This window comes from Letharia columbiana (genome assembly GCF_014066305.1).
Source record: "Letharia columbiana isolate WasteWater2 chromosome Unknown Sc0000063_s0, whole genome shotgun sequence".
NCBI lineage: Eukaryota > Fungi > Ascomycota > Lecanoromycetes > Lecanorales > Parmeliaceae > Letharia > Letharia columbiana.
In genome coordinates, this window is record NW_023501107.1 from 133,373 (window position 1) to 152,027 (window position 18,655).

General features: G+C 37.1%; 4 protein-coding genes across 4 annotated transcripts; 2 read left to right on the forward strand and 2 right to left on the reverse strand.

Moving 5' to 3' along the window:
* Nucleotides 1–9,360: 9,360 nt before the first annotated feature.
* Nucleotides 9,361–13,081, forward strand: HO173_011535 (uncharacterized protein; the record flags this gene model as incomplete). Its single annotated transcript, XM_037313415.1, has 2 exons — nt 9,361–9,433; nt 12,696–13,081. The coding sequence occupies 2 exons, from the start codon at nt 9,361–9,363 to the stop codon at nt 13,079–13,081; spliced, it is 459 nt and encodes a 152-aa protein (XP_037159687.1).
* A 1,413-nt stretch (nt 13,082–14,494) lies between these two features.
* HO173_011536 (uncharacterized protein) lies at nt 14,495–15,097 on the reverse strand (the record flags this gene model as incomplete). Its single annotated transcript, XM_037313416.1, has 1 exon — nt 14,495–15,097. The coding sequence occupies one exon, from the start codon at nt 15,095–15,097 to the stop codon at nt 14,495–14,497; it is 603 nt and encodes a 200-aa protein (XP_037159688.1).
* Nucleotides 15,098–16,309: 1,212 nt separating this feature from the next.
* On the forward strand, nt 16,310–17,122 carry HO173_011537 (uncharacterized protein; the record flags this gene model as incomplete). Its single annotated transcript, XM_037313417.1, has 2 exons — nt 16,310–16,437; nt 16,813–17,122. The coding sequence occupies 2 exons, from the start codon at nt 16,310–16,312 to the stop codon at nt 17,120–17,122; spliced, it is 438 nt and encodes a 145-aa protein (XP_037159689.1).
* A 204-nt stretch (nt 17,123–17,326) lies between these two features.
* HO173_011538 (uncharacterized protein) lies at nt 17,327–18,575 on the reverse strand (the record flags this gene model as incomplete). The annotated part of the gene is made up of 4 exons (XM_037313418.1): nt 17,327–17,344; nt 17,424–17,611; nt 17,818–18,025; nt 18,198–18,575. The coding sequence occupies 4 exons, from the start codon at nt 18,573–18,575 to the stop codon at nt 17,327–17,329; spliced, it is 792 nt and encodes a 263-aa protein (XP_037159690.1).
* Nucleotides 18,576–18,655: the final 80 nt, after the last annotated feature.

An 18,655-nucleotide genomic window follows, 5' to 3' on the forward strand; every position in this document is an offset into this window, starting at 1 on the left:
CTCTTATTATTATAATCTAAATTACTAAGAGATTATAATAACTAGATTATAAAACGATTAATTATATACTATTTATTTTCTATAATAATAGTAAAAGATTATCGAGAAGAAATATATTTAATACTAATTATACTATTAAAATACGATATAATAATTAAAAAATTATAAATAAATAAATATAAGATAGTTCTTAATATATTATAGAATAAGATACTCTTTCTACTTAGTCGATATAATTATAATAATAATTAAATATTAATAATAGATAATCTCCCCTTTCTATTAACTTCGAAGCTCCGACTATCTATATTACTTATTCTTTTATCTATTATACTAAAACGATAAAGCTCTCCCCTACTCACCTACGATAATAAGATTAATTCGAATATCTTCTTATTAAATAAAAATAAGAATAATAAGAAATCTAAGTTTATTAATATCGCTAAAATTAATATAGCGACTTATTATTAACTAGCTCGTAAAAAAAGTAATAAGCTATTTATATTAATAATAAATAAGATCTATAACACGTTATCTATATTATATATATCTCCTCTTACTTAAATATCTCGCGAAACTTATATATCGATTAATAAACTATATTTCTATAATTTAGAAAAGAAATATAAGAAATATTATAATTCTAACTATTTTATTTAGATTAATAGCGTTAATAAGATTAATTTTAAAAAGATAAAACGTAAACTATTTATAAAGTATTATAACTATCTAAATATTTTCGATAGAACTAAGACGAATATACTTTTTCTATATTATTCTTATAATTATAAGCTTAAATTTAACGATAACTTTAATAAAACGAAACTTCTAAAAAATAGAATTTATTTAATATTAGAATATAAATTAAAATAGATAAAGAAGTATCTAAATAAATATCTAAAGAAGGAATTTATAATATTAAGCTATATATTATTCGCCTTATTTATTCTATTCGCGAAAAAGCTAAATAGAGAATTACGTTTTTATATAGATTATTAAAAGCTAAACGCTATTATTAAAAGAAATCGATACTTAATTTCATTAATAAATAAGATTTTAATAAAAATCTAAGAATATAAATATCTTACTCGATTAGATATTATAGTTATATTTAATAAACTACGTATATATCTCGATAGCGAGGATTTTATTACTTTTATTATCTTTCTTAAAGTATATAAATATCGAGTCCTTCTCTTCGATCTAATTAACGGTCTAGTTATATATTAATAATATATAAATAATATTCTATTCGAATATCTAAACGATTTCTATTACGGAGGTTGTTATCGAAAGTTCTAAACATGCGCTAAAACCCTTGGCATTCTTGGCATTTCTAGCATTTTGGCAAATTTCTTAAATAGCTTTATAATCTACATACGATGTTTTATATAATTACGTATATACTAATTTACTCGGTCAGCTGGATTATAGAGCCGCTCATCCCCTCCTTCACGGCCCTCTCAATACTCGTTACCGCCTCGTAAACGAATAACTTCGACAATATATCTAGGCATACCGTCATACGCTACTATCGCTACTATACACATAGTAATATCGCAACTATATACCCCGTATATATGCAGTAATATCGCTACTATATACTTCATATACATGCACTTCATATATATAGCATTAATGTCGCTACTATATAAAGTATTAATATTTAAAATATTTAAGATATTTATTAAGAATATTAAGGGTTTTAAAGCCTTAACTCTAATATTTAGAACTATCGATAGTAACCTCCGTAGATCTATCTCGATAATATACTTATTTATAATAAGATAAAAAAGAAATATATCTAATATATTAGATAAATTCTTTAGAAATTAAAAAATATCGGCCTTTAGGTGAATATTCTTAAGTGCGAATTCTACGTCTAGGAAATTAAGTTTCTAGACTTATTAGTATCTATAGACGGGTTATAAATAAACTTTATTAAGATCTAGACTATTATCGAGTAAATTATATCTATTAATCTTAAAGAGATATAGATCTTTATCGAATTTTATAATTTTTACTAGCGATTTATTAGAGATTTCTTTAAAATAGTTAAATCTATAATAAAATTTACGATAAAGGAGGTTATATTTAATTAATTTCTAGTATATTAAGAGGTTTTTTACTTTCTTAAAGTCGTCGTTATTAAAGCTTTAGTTTTATATTATTTTAATAGAATAAAGAAGATCGTTTTAGAGACTAACTCTTTCGACTATATTAATAAAGATATTTTTTTCTAATATAATAATAAGAGAGTACTTTACTCGATAGCCTTCTATAATAAAAACCTAATCTCGATTAAATATAATTACTAGATCTACGATAAGAAACTATTAATAATTATTTATTATCTAGAATATTAGCGCTTTAAACTAAAATATACGAATGTCTTTATTAGAATCTTTATCGATTATAAAGAACTAATATATTTTATTAAGAGAAGAAATCTTAGTTAACGCTAGGCTCGATATTTGAATATATTATTAGAATTTAATATAAAGATTATTTATCGATTTAGACCTTAGAACGTTAAGGTTAATATACTTATATAAATAGTTAAATATAAATTAATTAATCTCGAGAATAAATGATTACGTTAATAGTATTAAATAATTCTTATCTCTAATTAATTGAAATTAGATGACGAATATATCGACGTATATATAATCGATAACTCTATCTATTATAAAATAGTAGAGATTAATAAAAAAGATAAATATTATATAGAAATTCGTAAGGCTATCGTTAAAAATAAGAATAAGTTTTAAGAAATTACTTTTAATAAATACTTTATATAAGACGAGATACTTTATTATAAGAATTATTTATAAATATTCGAGAATATATATATCGATATTATTCGAGAGATATATAATTAATCGTTTTACGGATATCTCGAGATAGTATATATCTATAAACTACTTAAAAGAGAATATTATTAACGAGATATAAGGGCTATTATAGTTATTTATATTAAGAATTATTATATTTATTAGAGAACTAAAACGCCTTATAATTGAAAATATAACTTACTATAGCCTCTATTAATTTTATAAAAATAATAATAAGATATATTAGTTAACTTCGTTATAGGCTTATCTATATTCGACGACTATAATATTATTTAAATAGCGATTAATCGATTTACTAAGAAATATTACTATATAACCTATTCTAATATTAATAAAGATATTATCGCTAAGAAGATAATTAATTTATTACTTAAGAAAGTATTTCGTCTATATAATCTATTAATCTTAATAATATCGAATCGAGGCCTTTAATTTATAGCTATTATATAAAAGTCTTTTTATAAAAAACTAAATATTATAATTAAGTTATTAATAGTCTTTTACTCTAAAATCGATAAATAGATTAAATAAGCGAATTAGAATATAAAGCGTTATCTTCGAATATATTATAATTATATATAGAACGACTAAATAAGATAGCTATTTATTATTAAGTTCGTCGATAATAATATTATCTTATTAGTTACTAATATTTTATCTTTTCTTATAAATAAGAAGTTTTATTCTCGAATAACTTTTAGTCTAAATATTATCGATTATAAGATTATATATAAGCGTTTTAATACTACTTAGATAAAGAATATTACGAACTATATAGAATAAGTTCTTAAGTATATCTAAAGTAATATAGACCGCGCTTAGAAGGCTATAATTATATAAATTAATAAGTATTAATAAAAGATTACTTTTTAAATAGATAATAAGATCTTTCTAAATAGTAAGAATATTATCTTTAATCGCCCTTCTCGTAAATTAAATTATAAGAGACTCGATTTATTTAAGATTATAAGCCTTATAAGAATCTTATATCGTCTAAAACTTTTATTAAATATAAGAATTTATAACGTCTTTTATCTTAATCTCTTAAATCTTATAATAAATAACCTCTTACTAGAATAGATAAATTTTTTATTAAAATATATTATTATTAATAATTAAATTAAATAAGTTATTAAAGAAATACTTAATTTTAAATTAATCTATAATTATTTTAAGTATAAAGTTAAATAGAAAGATCTCGATAATAATCTTATCTAATATAATGTAAATAACGATAAATTCGAAAATTGCTAGAATCTAGTAGACGACTTCTATAAGCGATATTTCGAAGAGTTTTATCTATAAAGAAATTAGAGCGAGGGATCTTTAATAGCGATAGCGTTCTCGAGTCGAAACTATCTCGAATACTCTATTTTTAATTAAATTAAAATCGTTCGATATCTTTATAATAGCCTCATTTTTTCTAAAATCGAGAATCGATCTTTTAAATCTATATTAATTAGAAATTATCTTATATATAATCTTTCGCGTAAGCCTCTCTTACTAATATAATTCTAAAGATCTTTCGAAGTTATATTAATATATATATAAATTATATTATCGCTATTACGAAATATAATTAATATTAGCTAAATAATATATTATAAAAAAGACTATATTAAAGTTATTTAATATTAAATTAGAGTTTTTAGCGCTTATAACTTAATTCGATTTAAAAGCTCTTAATTAATTACGTTATATTATTTTATAAATATTCTATTCGCTTAAATACGAATTCGAAAATTATTATTATTTACCCTTATATCTATAAATATAGTTTTCGCTATATTATATCGATTTTCTTTCGACTAGATTCTCTATATACGCTTATATCTTAATTAGCGATATCGTTATAGCGTAAATATAAAAAGCTACTATTATCTTTAATATCTCTAACGAAGAAAAATACGATACTAAGATTCTTAAATACGATTATTTCTTTACTGCTTTTATTATTTTTCAGGCGTTAAGCGTATATATATACTTATTTTTCTATCTTTCCACTTACTAATTATAAGATATAATTTAACGAAGAGGGGGGGTAGTATTATAAGCGTATTCTTAATATACCCCTTAGCTCTATAGCTAGCGGGCCTTAACGAAGATATTCTCTACTATATTATATCTTCTTTTCACCTATATAGTTCGATATCTTAGTTATCTTATTTAATATATCTATATTAATATTATATCTACAGAGGTCTGCACCGAAAGTCCTGCACCCGCCAAGACTCTTGCGCTCAGACTTCGGATAACGCCCCACCTAAAGGGTTACCTGGACAATGCGTGTGGAGTTCTTCGGAATCGTACCTAGCCTTAGCCAGGTTTCGGGATTTATTACCTCTATCAAGGCTAAAAGAAGTACCTTAAATCCCATTATGCGCTGTGAGAAGATATTTTTAGGCTTCCCCTCTACAGGGCCGCTTTCCGAAAGTAGGGTTAGGGCTGCACTAGCGCATATGCAGGACTTTCGATGCAGACCTCTGTATATCGATTCTAATATTAAATATATAAATCGTTATCTCGATAAAAGTAAGTTCTATATAATAAATTAGATATTAAAATTTATTAATAATTATATATATAATATAATAATAATAGAAATAGTTAAGAATTAATAATTACGTCTATAAGACGACTATATACTTATTATTAAAGTTATTATTATTATTAAAAAAGAATATTATAAAATTATTAGTTTACGTATCGACGTAATTAATAATAATAAGATATTTATAATAAAGAGAAGTAGATTACTAGTATAACGAGATATACTATATTTATATTAATATTAATATTAATATTATAGCGCTAAAGTAAGCACTTATAAAAAAAGCGTTAGAAGTTATAAAGAATAAAAATAAATAATTTAAAAGAGATTTTTATATTCTTTATTATAGTATTATTATTAATAGATAATACTTAATAATATAGATAATAGCGACGCGATAATATTTCGCTATTATTTATAGAATCGCGTCGTCTAGCTATCGTTATTATTTCTATTATTATTATTAATTAATAATCGAAAGTATTATCGCGAACGCGTCGCTTTATTAATTATTCTCTTTAAATTCTTATAATAAAGATTATTATTATATTACTTCGCTATAGACGTAATACGCTATAGAAATAATATTATTTATAAAAAAACTCTTCTCTCTTCTTTATTTATTAGATTTTCGAGATTTTATTATAAATTCTTAAATCTAATATTATTCGTTATAGAGATTATTAATTAGCGCTATAAAAACGTTAATATTAAGCGCGTTAACTTACTATAGATTATTATTAATTAATATTATAAAAGTAATATTATTCTCGAAGATAGTATTAATATTATTATATAATATATTAATAACGCGTTTATAACGCGTAATAATTAATTCTATCGCGTTATTAAAACGATATCGTAATAGATTAACTCTTTTCTCTTATTTCCCTACTAGAATTTAAAGATTTTTTAATAAATATTCTATTTTTATTTAGACGTTTAAAGATTAAGATCTAGAAGAAAAGATAATTATTAGATTTAATACGTTATAGACCTTAGCGCTACTTACGCTAAGACGTCGATATTATATATTCTATATTAAAGTTTCTTTTAAAGTTTAATTTTAATAATATATCTTATATACTTAGAGACTTAGCGAATATAGATTTACTTTATATATTTTAAAGTTTTAATATTTCTTAGAGATTAGTTCTACTATTAAATATACTATTAAATTCTATAACGATACTACGTCTTTTATAGTCTATATTCGCTAGCTAATCGCTAGTAGACTACGCTCTTATAGTTATCTACTCTTAAAAGAGCTCTTATTATTAAAAATAACTCGTTTCTAGTCTTTAATAATCTAATATAGATATTTTCTTATTTACTTAAGCCTTTTTTTTTAATTACTTTAAGAAATAAGTAGTTTTAGATATATAATATAGCGACGAAAGTTTACTTTATAAAGGTATTTACGAAGAGTTATTTTAGAGATAGAGATTTTAAATTTCTTAATTAATTATATATAGAATTTATACTTATTATTAACTAAATAAGTAATTATATAAATTAAACTTCGAAGATCGTATACGTTAATCTTTTTAGATAATTCTAAGATAGAGTTTTTATTATAACGCGTAACTTTAGATTTAATAATTCGTTTAATCGTTAAGATTAATATATTAATATCTTTATAAATTTATAAAGTCGTCTATTCTAATCTAATATTATAATTAATAATATACTTACGTTATAAAGTATTTAGATGCTTATTAAATATATAAGGCTCTATTTTATAAGTGATATATAGGAAGGATAGTGGGGGAAACGCGAAAAATCGCGTAAATCCGTTACTTGATTACGCGTCTACTAGTACGTTTAATATATACTTAGCGAAGTCTTAGCGAATAAGCTTAAGTAAGTAATCTCTTCGAGTTTTCTTTACTTTCTTAAGAATTAATTTTACTATTAAATCGATATATGAATATATCTATCTTTTTAATTCATCTATAAATCTAAAAAATTAATTTTTATATAATTTTCGCCGAGTTTATACTATAAGTACGATTTAGTTTATTTAATAGACTTTATTTATATTTAATTCTTTTCGCCGATTTAATAACTATTTTAACTCTTTTCGCTAGTTCTATTAGTTTAGTAACTTTAAAAATTTTTAATAACTTTAAAAATTTTACGTAATATACTTTAATATACTCTAAGTACTATTTTATATATATATAATATTAATATATATTATTATTAATATACGTATTATTATACGCTATATTAAAGTATTATTTACGCGACTAATTTTATTAAATCGTTTAATTCTATAACTAAATTTAAGTTAGCGTTAATACTTATCGCTATAGAATCTTATTATTATAACGTTAATTATTAGAACTTTTCTTTTTTTATATATATTATTATTAAATTAATAGAATTAGCGAAAAAGATTAAAATAGTTATTAAATCGACGGAATTTAAGCGAATTCTAATTAGATTTACTAATTCGATAAATTTTAGACGAATTCTAATTAGATTTACTAATTCGACGAATTTTATAATTTCCGCGACAAACGCGCGATTAGCAATTTTAAATTTTATAAAAACTTTTTAGATTTATAGATGTTTTATATTACTATATAATTCTAAAACTCTTCGAATTTAATAAAAGTTAAGATATATAAAGAAGAGTTAAATATTAATAGAATTAATTAATTTTAAATAAGAGATACGTTCGTTAATTTAAACTACGATATTATAATTTACGTAAATCTATTATTATTAAGATATCTATATAAATATTATTATTCTATTAATTTATAATTACTATCGTAATATATTAAATTTCTAGATTTATTATATTAAAAATTAATACGCTTTTTTAAAGAAACTAATTTACTATTATTCTACGAAAAGTACTATTAAAAATATATAACGTACTTTAAAATTTTTAATATTACGATTATATTACTAAGTAATCGTTAAAAGACGATAATTTTTACTAATTTAGTATAGGTACGGTTATCGCAACTCATAGCCCTCCGCTAAGGAAATTACTGCAAAGCAATTGGTCTGACGGTTACGCTAGTATGGCACTAGTAGGTACTTAAAATTTGGCCTGGAATCCACCTGTTGAGAGGTACCATTTCCGTGTAATCTAGTCCTACTGAGGGTACTCTTGCGAGTCAAGAAATGAGGCTATACAGATCCGAGGTACGTGCAGGAGCCATGGGAGCTATGGGAGCTTCCAACAACGCGTCTACCTCGTAATCAGGGGGCATGCTTGGTGGAAGGACAAATCAAAAAAAAAATGGAAGTTTTTAAAAATTTTCTCCCCAAAATATAACCAACAATATTTATTTATAAAAAAAAAAAACCTTCAAATTATTAACCAAACCCATTTCACGAATTACACGCTGTAATGCTCTAGAGGCCTGACATACGGTAATTACTGTAAAGCATTTGCTTTGCATGTGATATCACATCGCGAATCCTGCAGCGTTGCGGCAACTAGTCATTCTGTGCAGAACGGAGCCAATTTGCAAGCTTTCCCGAAACATGGGGATTTGATCCCTGTTTGGTGGGATCTACTATCTTCGGCTCTTCTTTTGATGAGACCAGTAAGTTCGTTCCTTGGAGATATTTCCAGCACTCTTGTAGGATGATCACGAGAACAGTCAGAGCAAGCCATGGACGTATAGTGAACTATCTAGATCCTGATCAAACCGCGGCTTTAAGTATCTCATCTTTGTATCGATCCAAGATAAGAAGAGTTCGACCAGGCCATTTCAGTTCTGTTCGCTCTTTCGATTTTGGCTTTCGAGTCTGAAAATTCAACCGTGGAACGAAAGCGATTCAGTGGCTGCGGCGGTCTTTTCCTGGCCATGGCACTCCTCCACATGCTGGTCTGAGGTGATACCTTCGCTATTGGTGCGATCAATACTAACACCTGAGGGCGGCAAAATAGCTCCGTCACGATACTCTGGAGAGTCAATTCCGAGCATGACGATTACTGGATCCCGGATCTACCATGTGCCTCCTCCACTTCCTGAAACCACCATCAGGCGAATTCTTGGTAAGCCTCATATCCAAAAGAAATCACTCCCCACCGGAACACCGCTCCTTTCAGGACCGTAATCTTCAAAGTCGATCTCAACATGGTGAAGTTCTGATGCCAGATTTCGTCTCCGTCTTCGCCTCCTCCTGACCCGACGATCAGATCAGGCGGACTCGATGTTAGCCTTTGAGTGGTCCGTGGAGAGCATCATCGGGGATGACAGCCCCACTCTCTCAATCCTAAGCCTCAAATATGGCCCCCACGATGACGTGTGTTTTGCGCTAGACCTCGGTATGCCTTTTTTGTTGCTCCTAAATCTTTGCATCGATGGACTTCTTCGTTTCACGTCCTGACGGATGGCCACAAATATCGCGACTTCTTGATTCTAGCTATTCTCCTTTCCCCTTCCATCCTGCTGAAACGATGATCAGGCTGACGGGCTGTGAGCCTTGCCCTGGGATGGCGGAGTCGTGATGAAAAAAGCCTCACCACGATTCAATGATGAGAAGAGTTGCGATTGGACACAGTCATAACGTGATGGGACTCCTGATACACGACGGACTGGGAGTCAGGCATTTTTCTCAATTTGGAAGGACAACGGCAGGCACTTGGGTATAAAAAGCGGTGTTTTCCCGCCCTCAGTCCTGCTCAGCACGCAACCTACTCTTTGTTCTTGCTGATTGAAGCTCAAGTGGACGCTGCGCGACCTATTCTCCGAACAATTCCTGTTTTGAGGTCTTCTCAGTCTTGAACTTGTCTTCTTTTTCTCAAAGAGGGTCTCAACCCAGCTACTCGAGGCCATCAAGCAGGAACTCTGCCACCAACGGTCTTTGATAGTTTTCTGACCTCCGGCGACTCGCCATGTCCATTGAAGGACGCGCTCTGGCAACGACATTCTAAGCACGTCAGATACGCGGCCATTCGGCGATTTGGCAAAGACTTGAAGAGTAGGGATTCGGAAGATGCTTGGCAAGAAGTTGGTGGCACGGACGAATGGTTGCAGAGAAGATGGATTAGTAAATTGCCGTGGCGCCAGCAAAATCGGGTCTCGCGCTAGACCGCAAACACGTTGATTAGATAAGATTGAAGGTCATTGGCTTGCCAAGCTTGACAGAATTCGGGCACCGGAGCGTAGTGGAACACTCACATCCATCGCTCTGCGCAACCTTCTTCTCTTCCCTCCAACCTCCCTGGGAAGTCGCAGGCATATGGTATCACCCGGGGCACATCATCTCCGCGACTACCCTAGAGTAAGTACGCCGTGCATGATACTTGAGCCAAAAGGTTTGTGCACTCATGGCCATGGCTGCTGACGCTGATGATCTCGACCCTAGTGGCGTCAATTTCATTCCACACTCTATGCATATGGCGTTCAAGAAGTGAAACCCGGTCACTATGAAGCGATGGCTGCTCTGGATTAGACATACTTGAGATACCTTTTTGATCTTGTTGAGTCTAGGGTACGCACGCCTCTCCACTAACTGTGCGAGCCGCAAGCCGATCGTCCACTGGAACGAGGAACTGGTTTTGGCAAGAAGTGGGAGAATCGGTGATGAACATATGCAAGGCGAAAAGAGATTAACGGGGTTGAAAACAGTCTCTTACACTGTCTACGTGCACAGCTAGCGAGAATATGCAATTGTCAAGAAACGAGAAATAAGAGACGAGGGCGTGCTTCGGGCGCAGATATCATTGGAGGAGGCCATGCGTCTCACGTCAGCCAGACATTGCGGCATCCGGATTGAGCAAAAGGATTGCGGGGATCGTGGCAGCGTAGACCCTCGACCTGCATAAAAATTTGTCACAGTTTACCGTGAAGGACCAAACGACCAATCATGGGACATCAGCCTGAGGAAACATCATGGCGCTGAAACCGGAGATTTTATGCGAGTTTTCGTCGAGAACCTATATCTAGTTGCAGCGGTAAGGGGGGGGATTTGGCTACTGTTTTGTTCTCATAAAGCACGAATCGATCCTGCCTACTTCATCTCCCTGAGAAACAACACAAGAAACAACAAGCTCGAACCCCAATCCCCGCTTTTCAGGATGTACAAATTGTCCAAGACTTGGCTGGCCTTGAGGTATGCTCGACATCCTAACTCTGCAACTAAGATCGCCTTCAATTATCGAGCCAGCCTGAAGGCTCAATGGCTAATTTATTGACATTCCAGCCTGCTCGCTCTGCTCTCAGGTACAACCGCCCTCTTCACAACCTCCCTTGCCACCTGCACGCCCACACCAACAACCTACACCACCACCAGCCTCAGCACCATCACCACCGTCAGCACCGTAGAAATCACTACAACCACATCAGCGCAACCATACTGTCCGACAATAACCTCGACTAAATCGCAAAACTGCCCTCCAGCACCATCCACCTGCATCGTGCCGGACTGTATCATCCAAACCATGACGACGCTGTCTTGTCCTGCGGCGTGCTGCCCCGCAGTGACGGCGACGACCGTGGTGAAGGAGAGCTGCGTGACGACGTAAGTTGAGCTTTCTCCTGTAAAGATGCATTGCTGACTTTGAGAGCTGCAGGTGTCAGCAGGGGTGTGGGGTTCGTACTTTGACTGTGACGCAATCATGTTGATTGCATCAGCCGAGTTGGTTTACCAAGGAGATCGAAATTTGATGCGTCTCTGGTATTATGGACAGATGGACCTGTGTCCTCCACCCATTTTCTAGTTGAAGCCTTGTTTCCTTAGTACCATGCTTCGCCCCTGTGTTTCTATTTCTTGAAAAAGCATATCCATCCTGTCTTCTCCAATTGAAATCATTCTACTTCTTCGCAGCTCTTCCGTTACGCAAAGTCCGACATAGCTGCAGATCTCCCCATCAACGTCTCACGAAAGTACCAAAGACTATGTGATTGATGCCATTGAGATGAACGCATGCCCTCCTAAGCCGTAACAAGGCCATGGCGCGGAGAGGAGAACAGCTTCGCATTTGTAATTGTGATGCCAAGTCGTTCGATGCGCCTTCTGTCTCTAAATCCGTATGTAAAAGTATATGCCCCCTCCGCCACTTAATGAACAGCATTGACAGATTAAGATCATATGGTGTGACTGTGTTGAGATGGAAAATAGACTAAACACCAGCTGAAGCCACCAACACTCCATGCCTTCGACAGATCTGTCACTCTGCTCCCAACCAAGGTCAAAACTCTACTCTTGCACTTTCCCATTCACACCCACCAAAATCCCACATCATTTATCCGCAAGGGGAAGGTACGGTCAGACCAACGAGCCAAATCTTCACACCAACTAACAACCGCCAGAACCCACACACCACACTCGCCAGACCCACCTGCCAGCCATGTCGCGTACCAAACCCCACTCCACACACTGCACGCACCATCCCGTCCTCCTACGACACCAAGCCGTCTACCTCATCAGCCTGCTCATAAAACACGCCCAACAAATCCAGTTTGACATCACACGACACAATATAAACGACTGGAACAGAGTCACCGATGAATTCAACGCGAGATTCGAGGGGAAACCGTGCACCACTGGCAGTGGGGAAGCGCAGATGAAGAAAACGGTCGCGATGCTGTACTGTGCGCTTATGGAGAACGAGGAAGAGTATAAAAGACTGTTCGCTGAAGCGGAGCAAGCGTTTCGGGCGGAGAAGAGGAGGGCGGAGAAAGCGAGAGTGGGTTGAGAGGCTGTAGATAGGGAGTGGGTAGGTTGCTGGGGAAAGCGGTCGGAGGTGAGTGGTGGTGGTTGTTACAGCATGCTTGCGTGACTAGGGCAGGAAGCAGAGTGGCAAGACTAGATATCTTCAAGCTCAATCACTGGAATTACTGATGTTAAAAAGTGTTCCTGCATCCATTTTCATAATTGTCGCCATCTCTGCTAATACCACTCACTCATCCCGGGCATATAAGCAGTAAAGTAGAAGACATTGTTGAGAAGAAGAGGATTGTAGACAAAGCCACAATTACCAGAGTTAGTATATGACCAAGTTTCTGGTCGGGCAACCCATTCAACAGGCCTGAGCTTTTCGAGTTCGCAGAGATGTAAGCGATCGTACGCGAGCAGCAGTGTGTGCTGGCAGCACATCAGTGTTGCGCAGATCTCCGTGTTACCAGGTCAATCGAACATCAAGCCCAAGAATGAATCCTCAGCCCTATTCTTTCAAACCACCCTCCGCAACCTCTCAGACGCTTTGTCAATCCCAATTTCCAAGTCTCAAGCTCGGTTAAAGTTAATTCAGATCTCCTCCAACAGCCCACCCAACACCAAATGAGAGGGACACAGGACTGCCTCTCTACAGCCATGGCTCCTTCAACCCCTAACCGAAAGGCACACTGCGCCGACCACCCAATTCTCTCACAGCGCGAAATCGACCGCATCATCAAGTCCGTGATAGAAGCCGCCAAACGACACAAGTTCGATGCCACCAAAGACTGGAGGAGGCGTTTTTACAAAGCGATTGGGAAAAAGGAGGACGCAGAGTTTGCTCGTCGACCTGAGCTTACATTTTGAATGGCCTGCTGTGCTATGAATTACGATGAGGGTATGGGAGTGGCATTATTTGAGAAGGCATACCTGCAAGCGATGCATGAGAGCGAGAAAGAGAAGATGGAAAAGCCTGGGGGGTAGAAAGAGCATAAAGTGCGTAACAAGTTGGAGGGTAATACTCCGGAGGCGGATGAGAGCTCCTAAAGAAACGGAGAAAAGAATGCGGTGGGACTACGAAGAAAAGGGATTTCAGGCCTAGCATCAAAGGTCACAAATGATTGTTTCCGAGCTGGTCTTTTAAAGACCCGGCCAGTCGCAGGCACTGGTCTCTTCCCGTTACTGCAGTGCCACAGATCATACATAAGCAGTTGGCTATTCATGACCAGAAAGACTGAACAGAATGGTCGATGGAGAAAAACATGATTTCCGGTGCCGGAGTTCTCGCATTGCAATTTCGAGAGCCGTATTCTCACAACCAAGACCGCTTTCTGAAAAACCACTTTCTGGTAACACGTTCTTCCATTTACTCACAAGACCTTGACAGTCATGCACCTGTACTTATCCGCAAAGCAGTAATTCCACCCCCCAACTCGTCCAAAGCCACGAGCTCTCATGTACGTAGCGGTCTTCCGTGAATAAGGCAATGCTCAAGCTGCTCAGCCGTCAACGACCCGTAGATCCCAGCGTTGTCTGCCCCTTCATGCGCCTCCCGGCATCGCTCACGCAAGAGGGCAATCCTGACTTTCTGGTAGTTCCCCCGCATCACACACTTCAAAACCGTCACTTTCCGCGGCTCGCATCTCCCAGCCGTGTCATCCGCCGAAAATCGCGCGTTGAATCGGTCCGCAACGTCATCCCAGTCGAGATGAGAGTAGCCTCTATAGCGCTCTCGGCCACCCTGTGCTTTTGCAACAGAGGCCAAGAGATTGACGAGGTAGTCCATCTCGACGGGCAGGAGGGCCGGCTGCTGAACACAGTGATTACGGACATATGCCCAGGGAGACTTTGCTTTGCCAACATTAGCGAAGTGGTCACAGACACGTTGTATTTGCTCTTCTGACATGCACCATGGGTTTGGCTGAGTCCCCGATCCCTGGTAGCCGTTGGAGTTACTTCCCTTGGGCTTTCCAAGCTTGATGTTTCGATGGCTATCCCTGACTTTTGGAATTGTAGCGACATTCTGGAGCGCCATCGATCGTGTTTTCGGAGCCATATCCACTTCGCGGAGGTCTGATCGGATGTGGAAGTTGGAAGTGGTAGGTAAATTTACTACCGCGAGGCAGGAATTCCTTTGAACTTAAGGACTTTTCGGAGTCAGAGTGAGCTAGCAAGAAGTGTTGAGAAGAAGGAATAAGTGTTGAGTGCTTTCCACATCAGCTAAGGCTATGAACACAAGATACACCACAGAATACGTGCACGCATCCTTCCCCTTCCGTGAGACTGCTGAGTGCTCTTCTTTCTCGAACATATCTACCTGGCTACTAGATTCTTCGAGATCACTGCTACCACTCGCTAGAGAGATTAGAGAACGCGAAACTGCGTGTTGGAGAATAACCAACAAATGAAGAGTTCTTGTCCTGACGTGTTGATCTTGAAGAAGTGTTGAGCAACTAGACAACACCGAGGTCTTGAATGGGTGTGATTGATAGTATAATAACGCAACATAAGTCTTTCGACGACAGACAGTTGAACACCGTTGTTATAGGTGGGCGCAGGTGGCCCGCAGCCTCAGATCATGATTGCATTTCACTCTCAAAAACCCTCGTGGATCTAGGTCTTCCGGGCGAGTAGGGACGCCGGTTTGGAAAACAGTAAGCTGCAGACTCTCGCAGGCTGCTCTATTGATTCCAAAGTGAATACCCCCAGAAACACCACCCTAGACTCGCTGAAGGCTGTTAGGGGCGCTGAGACGATCTCCAGCTGGCAGTCCACAACCGTCCTTCACTTCGCCACCATCCATAGGCCATATCTTAAAAATGTGTTAAACGGACTGCGAAGTTTAATGCTTGCGATGTTAAAAACCTCGATCTGATTTAGTGTTTGTGGAAGAAAGTGTTAAAGAAATAAGATGTACTAATTATTGTGGATTTGACACGGTGCTTTAAGATAAATGTGTCAAATCAAAACACGACTTTGAACCTTGACATGGCTCAACCCGCGAAGGGGAATGTATTCAATATTCCAAGAGTCAATCTGATTACGAGCATAGGGAGAGATGGGATGAAAGGAAACACGAAGTTCAAAAGTGACAGTGCTCAAAACCGACTGTGTTGAGAATGTCAAGTCGATTTTGTGTCAACGAGAAATGTATTATTATTTGAAGGTGACGACGCTTGAGCGCCAGAAATGAAAGATGAGGTGAAAGGAAAACACGGGGTTCAAGAGTGGCGGTGCTTCAAGACCGAAAAAGCCCCGATTTGGCTTCATGCTCGACGAGAAAAGTGTTAAGAAATCCACGTGTGAGCAGAGCAACACATTTGCTCCTCGGAATATTTTTGCTCTCGAGGACCGCACCAGGCAGACTTCAACCCGCCTCAAAGAACATCTTCGAGGGTCAGACGTGGCTAAAAGGGGAACTTTGGAGTTTCAAAATCCCTTGTGTTAAGTTAAAAGTGCATTCAACACCCTGATGCGGTCAATACTCAATACTTCTGCCATCTTCTCAGCAAAACACTTCACCTCAACACCAAGCTCTCAACACCCCATCTACCAACTCTAAATTCCAACACACCCAAAATGTAAACAGTACACCAACACATCAACTCAATCGGCCGACTCACCTCTTCTCACGCCCCTACGAGCAAGATCAAAGACAAACTTACCACAAAAAAAGGTCGACAGCAGCACCCCCCTTTAAAACCCCCGTTAGCAACAACCTCACCAAAAGCCTGAAAAAGGACACCACCCCACCCACCAACCCTCCACAAGCACCAAGCCAGCAAGCACCGACCCGCGACGATGCCAGCTCGCACACTGCGCCCCACCCCTGCTCGCACTCCGTGAACGGGACCTGCTCGTGGACGTGATACTCGACGTCGTCACACGAAACGGTTCCATATATGATAGGCACTTCGTGGCGCGGATATACCGGAACGAGATCAGAGCACGGTTCAACGCGAAGGTGGCGGTGTACACGATGGGGATGCTGGAGTGCGCGTTTGACGAGAACGTCGAGGTGATCGTTTGGGCGGTTTCGGATGAGAGGGGGAGGCTTGATGGTCTGGAGTCGGAGACGTGAGGGGGAGACGGGATGAGGACTTCGTTGAGGAGGACCGGGTAGCGTTGAGGGGAACAGGGCGTATGGACTTCTTAGGATGGCTGGGATTGCATTTTGTCAACTTCACTTGGACCTAGCTCTTGTTTCAAGCTATGGTAACATTGCCTGCGCTGTGTCAAAGCTGCTTGAAAGTTTGTAAAATTACACGTCATTCCGGAAACCGTCTTATACAACCCTCTTGACCTATGATTACTCACACGTCAGCCTATGTTCTTCGTTTTCTTCCAGCGCCTCGTCTCCGGCAAGATCAGGATGCACATACCTCAAAGAACCTCTTGAGCCACCAGACTTGAAATATGCCCTCCCCAATCAAAACTCCCAGCTGAAATATGCTCCACCACTTGACCCTGCCGTTTGTACTTTCGGCTGTATTGCGGTGTGTTCGCTCGCGGACAACGATGTAGGATTGTTCGTCTTTGACTTGGTTTAGGAGCTCGGTGAGTTGTTTGACTGTGATTCAAGCCACCGAAGTCAGCAAAGGCTGTCTTCAAAGCCGGACCCATCGTCCAGCCATTCCGACCAGATTGGCCTCCACGACAGAAGCACCCAGGCTCCGGTAGACCCATGGCTATCCCCGCTTCCTTCCTCCTGCACCAAATACCACCTCCTTAACATATCTCTATACCCTGAGCCGGCGTGAAATATATAGAACGCACCTTCAGCCTCCAACGGATCGCTCGGCGCCTCGCTCTCGGGCACATAGACAATCCCATGCACATTAAAGCTGACCTCCTTTGTGCTCGCAGACCAAGCTTCATTGCTGAAGCAGTATAAGTGCTTGCCATCGTCCCTCGCGTCGAAAGAATAATCGCCGGAGGAGACGGCTTTTTGGTTGGCTACGTATTCGTTCGTTGGGCCGACGATCTAGACAGCACGCGGGGACGTGTCAGCACGAGCGCGCAGGAAACTACATTACACAGGCCTGTAGCAGTAAGATGGGGGAGAGTCCACAGAGCTTTGAAATGGCGTCGTATGTCTTTTCCTTGGACAATGCGGTCTCCGCTTCGCCTAAAGCACGCAACAGGGGAGCACCCACCCAGAAGTCAATCTCCAGATTCCCCGCACCGCCAAATTCTCTGTCTCCAACCTGAAACGTGACTGTCATCTTATCATCCTTATGCAGGACCTCGTGGAAGCATTCTCGTTGATGCGCGCCCAATTGGATGTTGTGCGCGAGGGAGGTGGTGACGAAGCCCAGGAGGGCGGCAAAGAACGGGAGGCGCATCGTCAGCGACAGAGAAGATGGAGGGGGTGTGGAGGATGTATCTGGTGTCGCGCTGGGTGTATCAATTACGTGGATAGGATGTGTATAGGTGGGAGGTAAGGAAAGCGAGAGGGAAACATTTTGAAAGCTGGCATCGGCATGTCGCGGTTTGCAAAAGTTGATACGGCTATGACGTGCTGGTAAATCCATGACAAGGCCAATCTTGAGCAGCACCAGCAGATAAAGATCTGAGTAGGTCCACGTCAGCGAGCATACACATATACATTGTA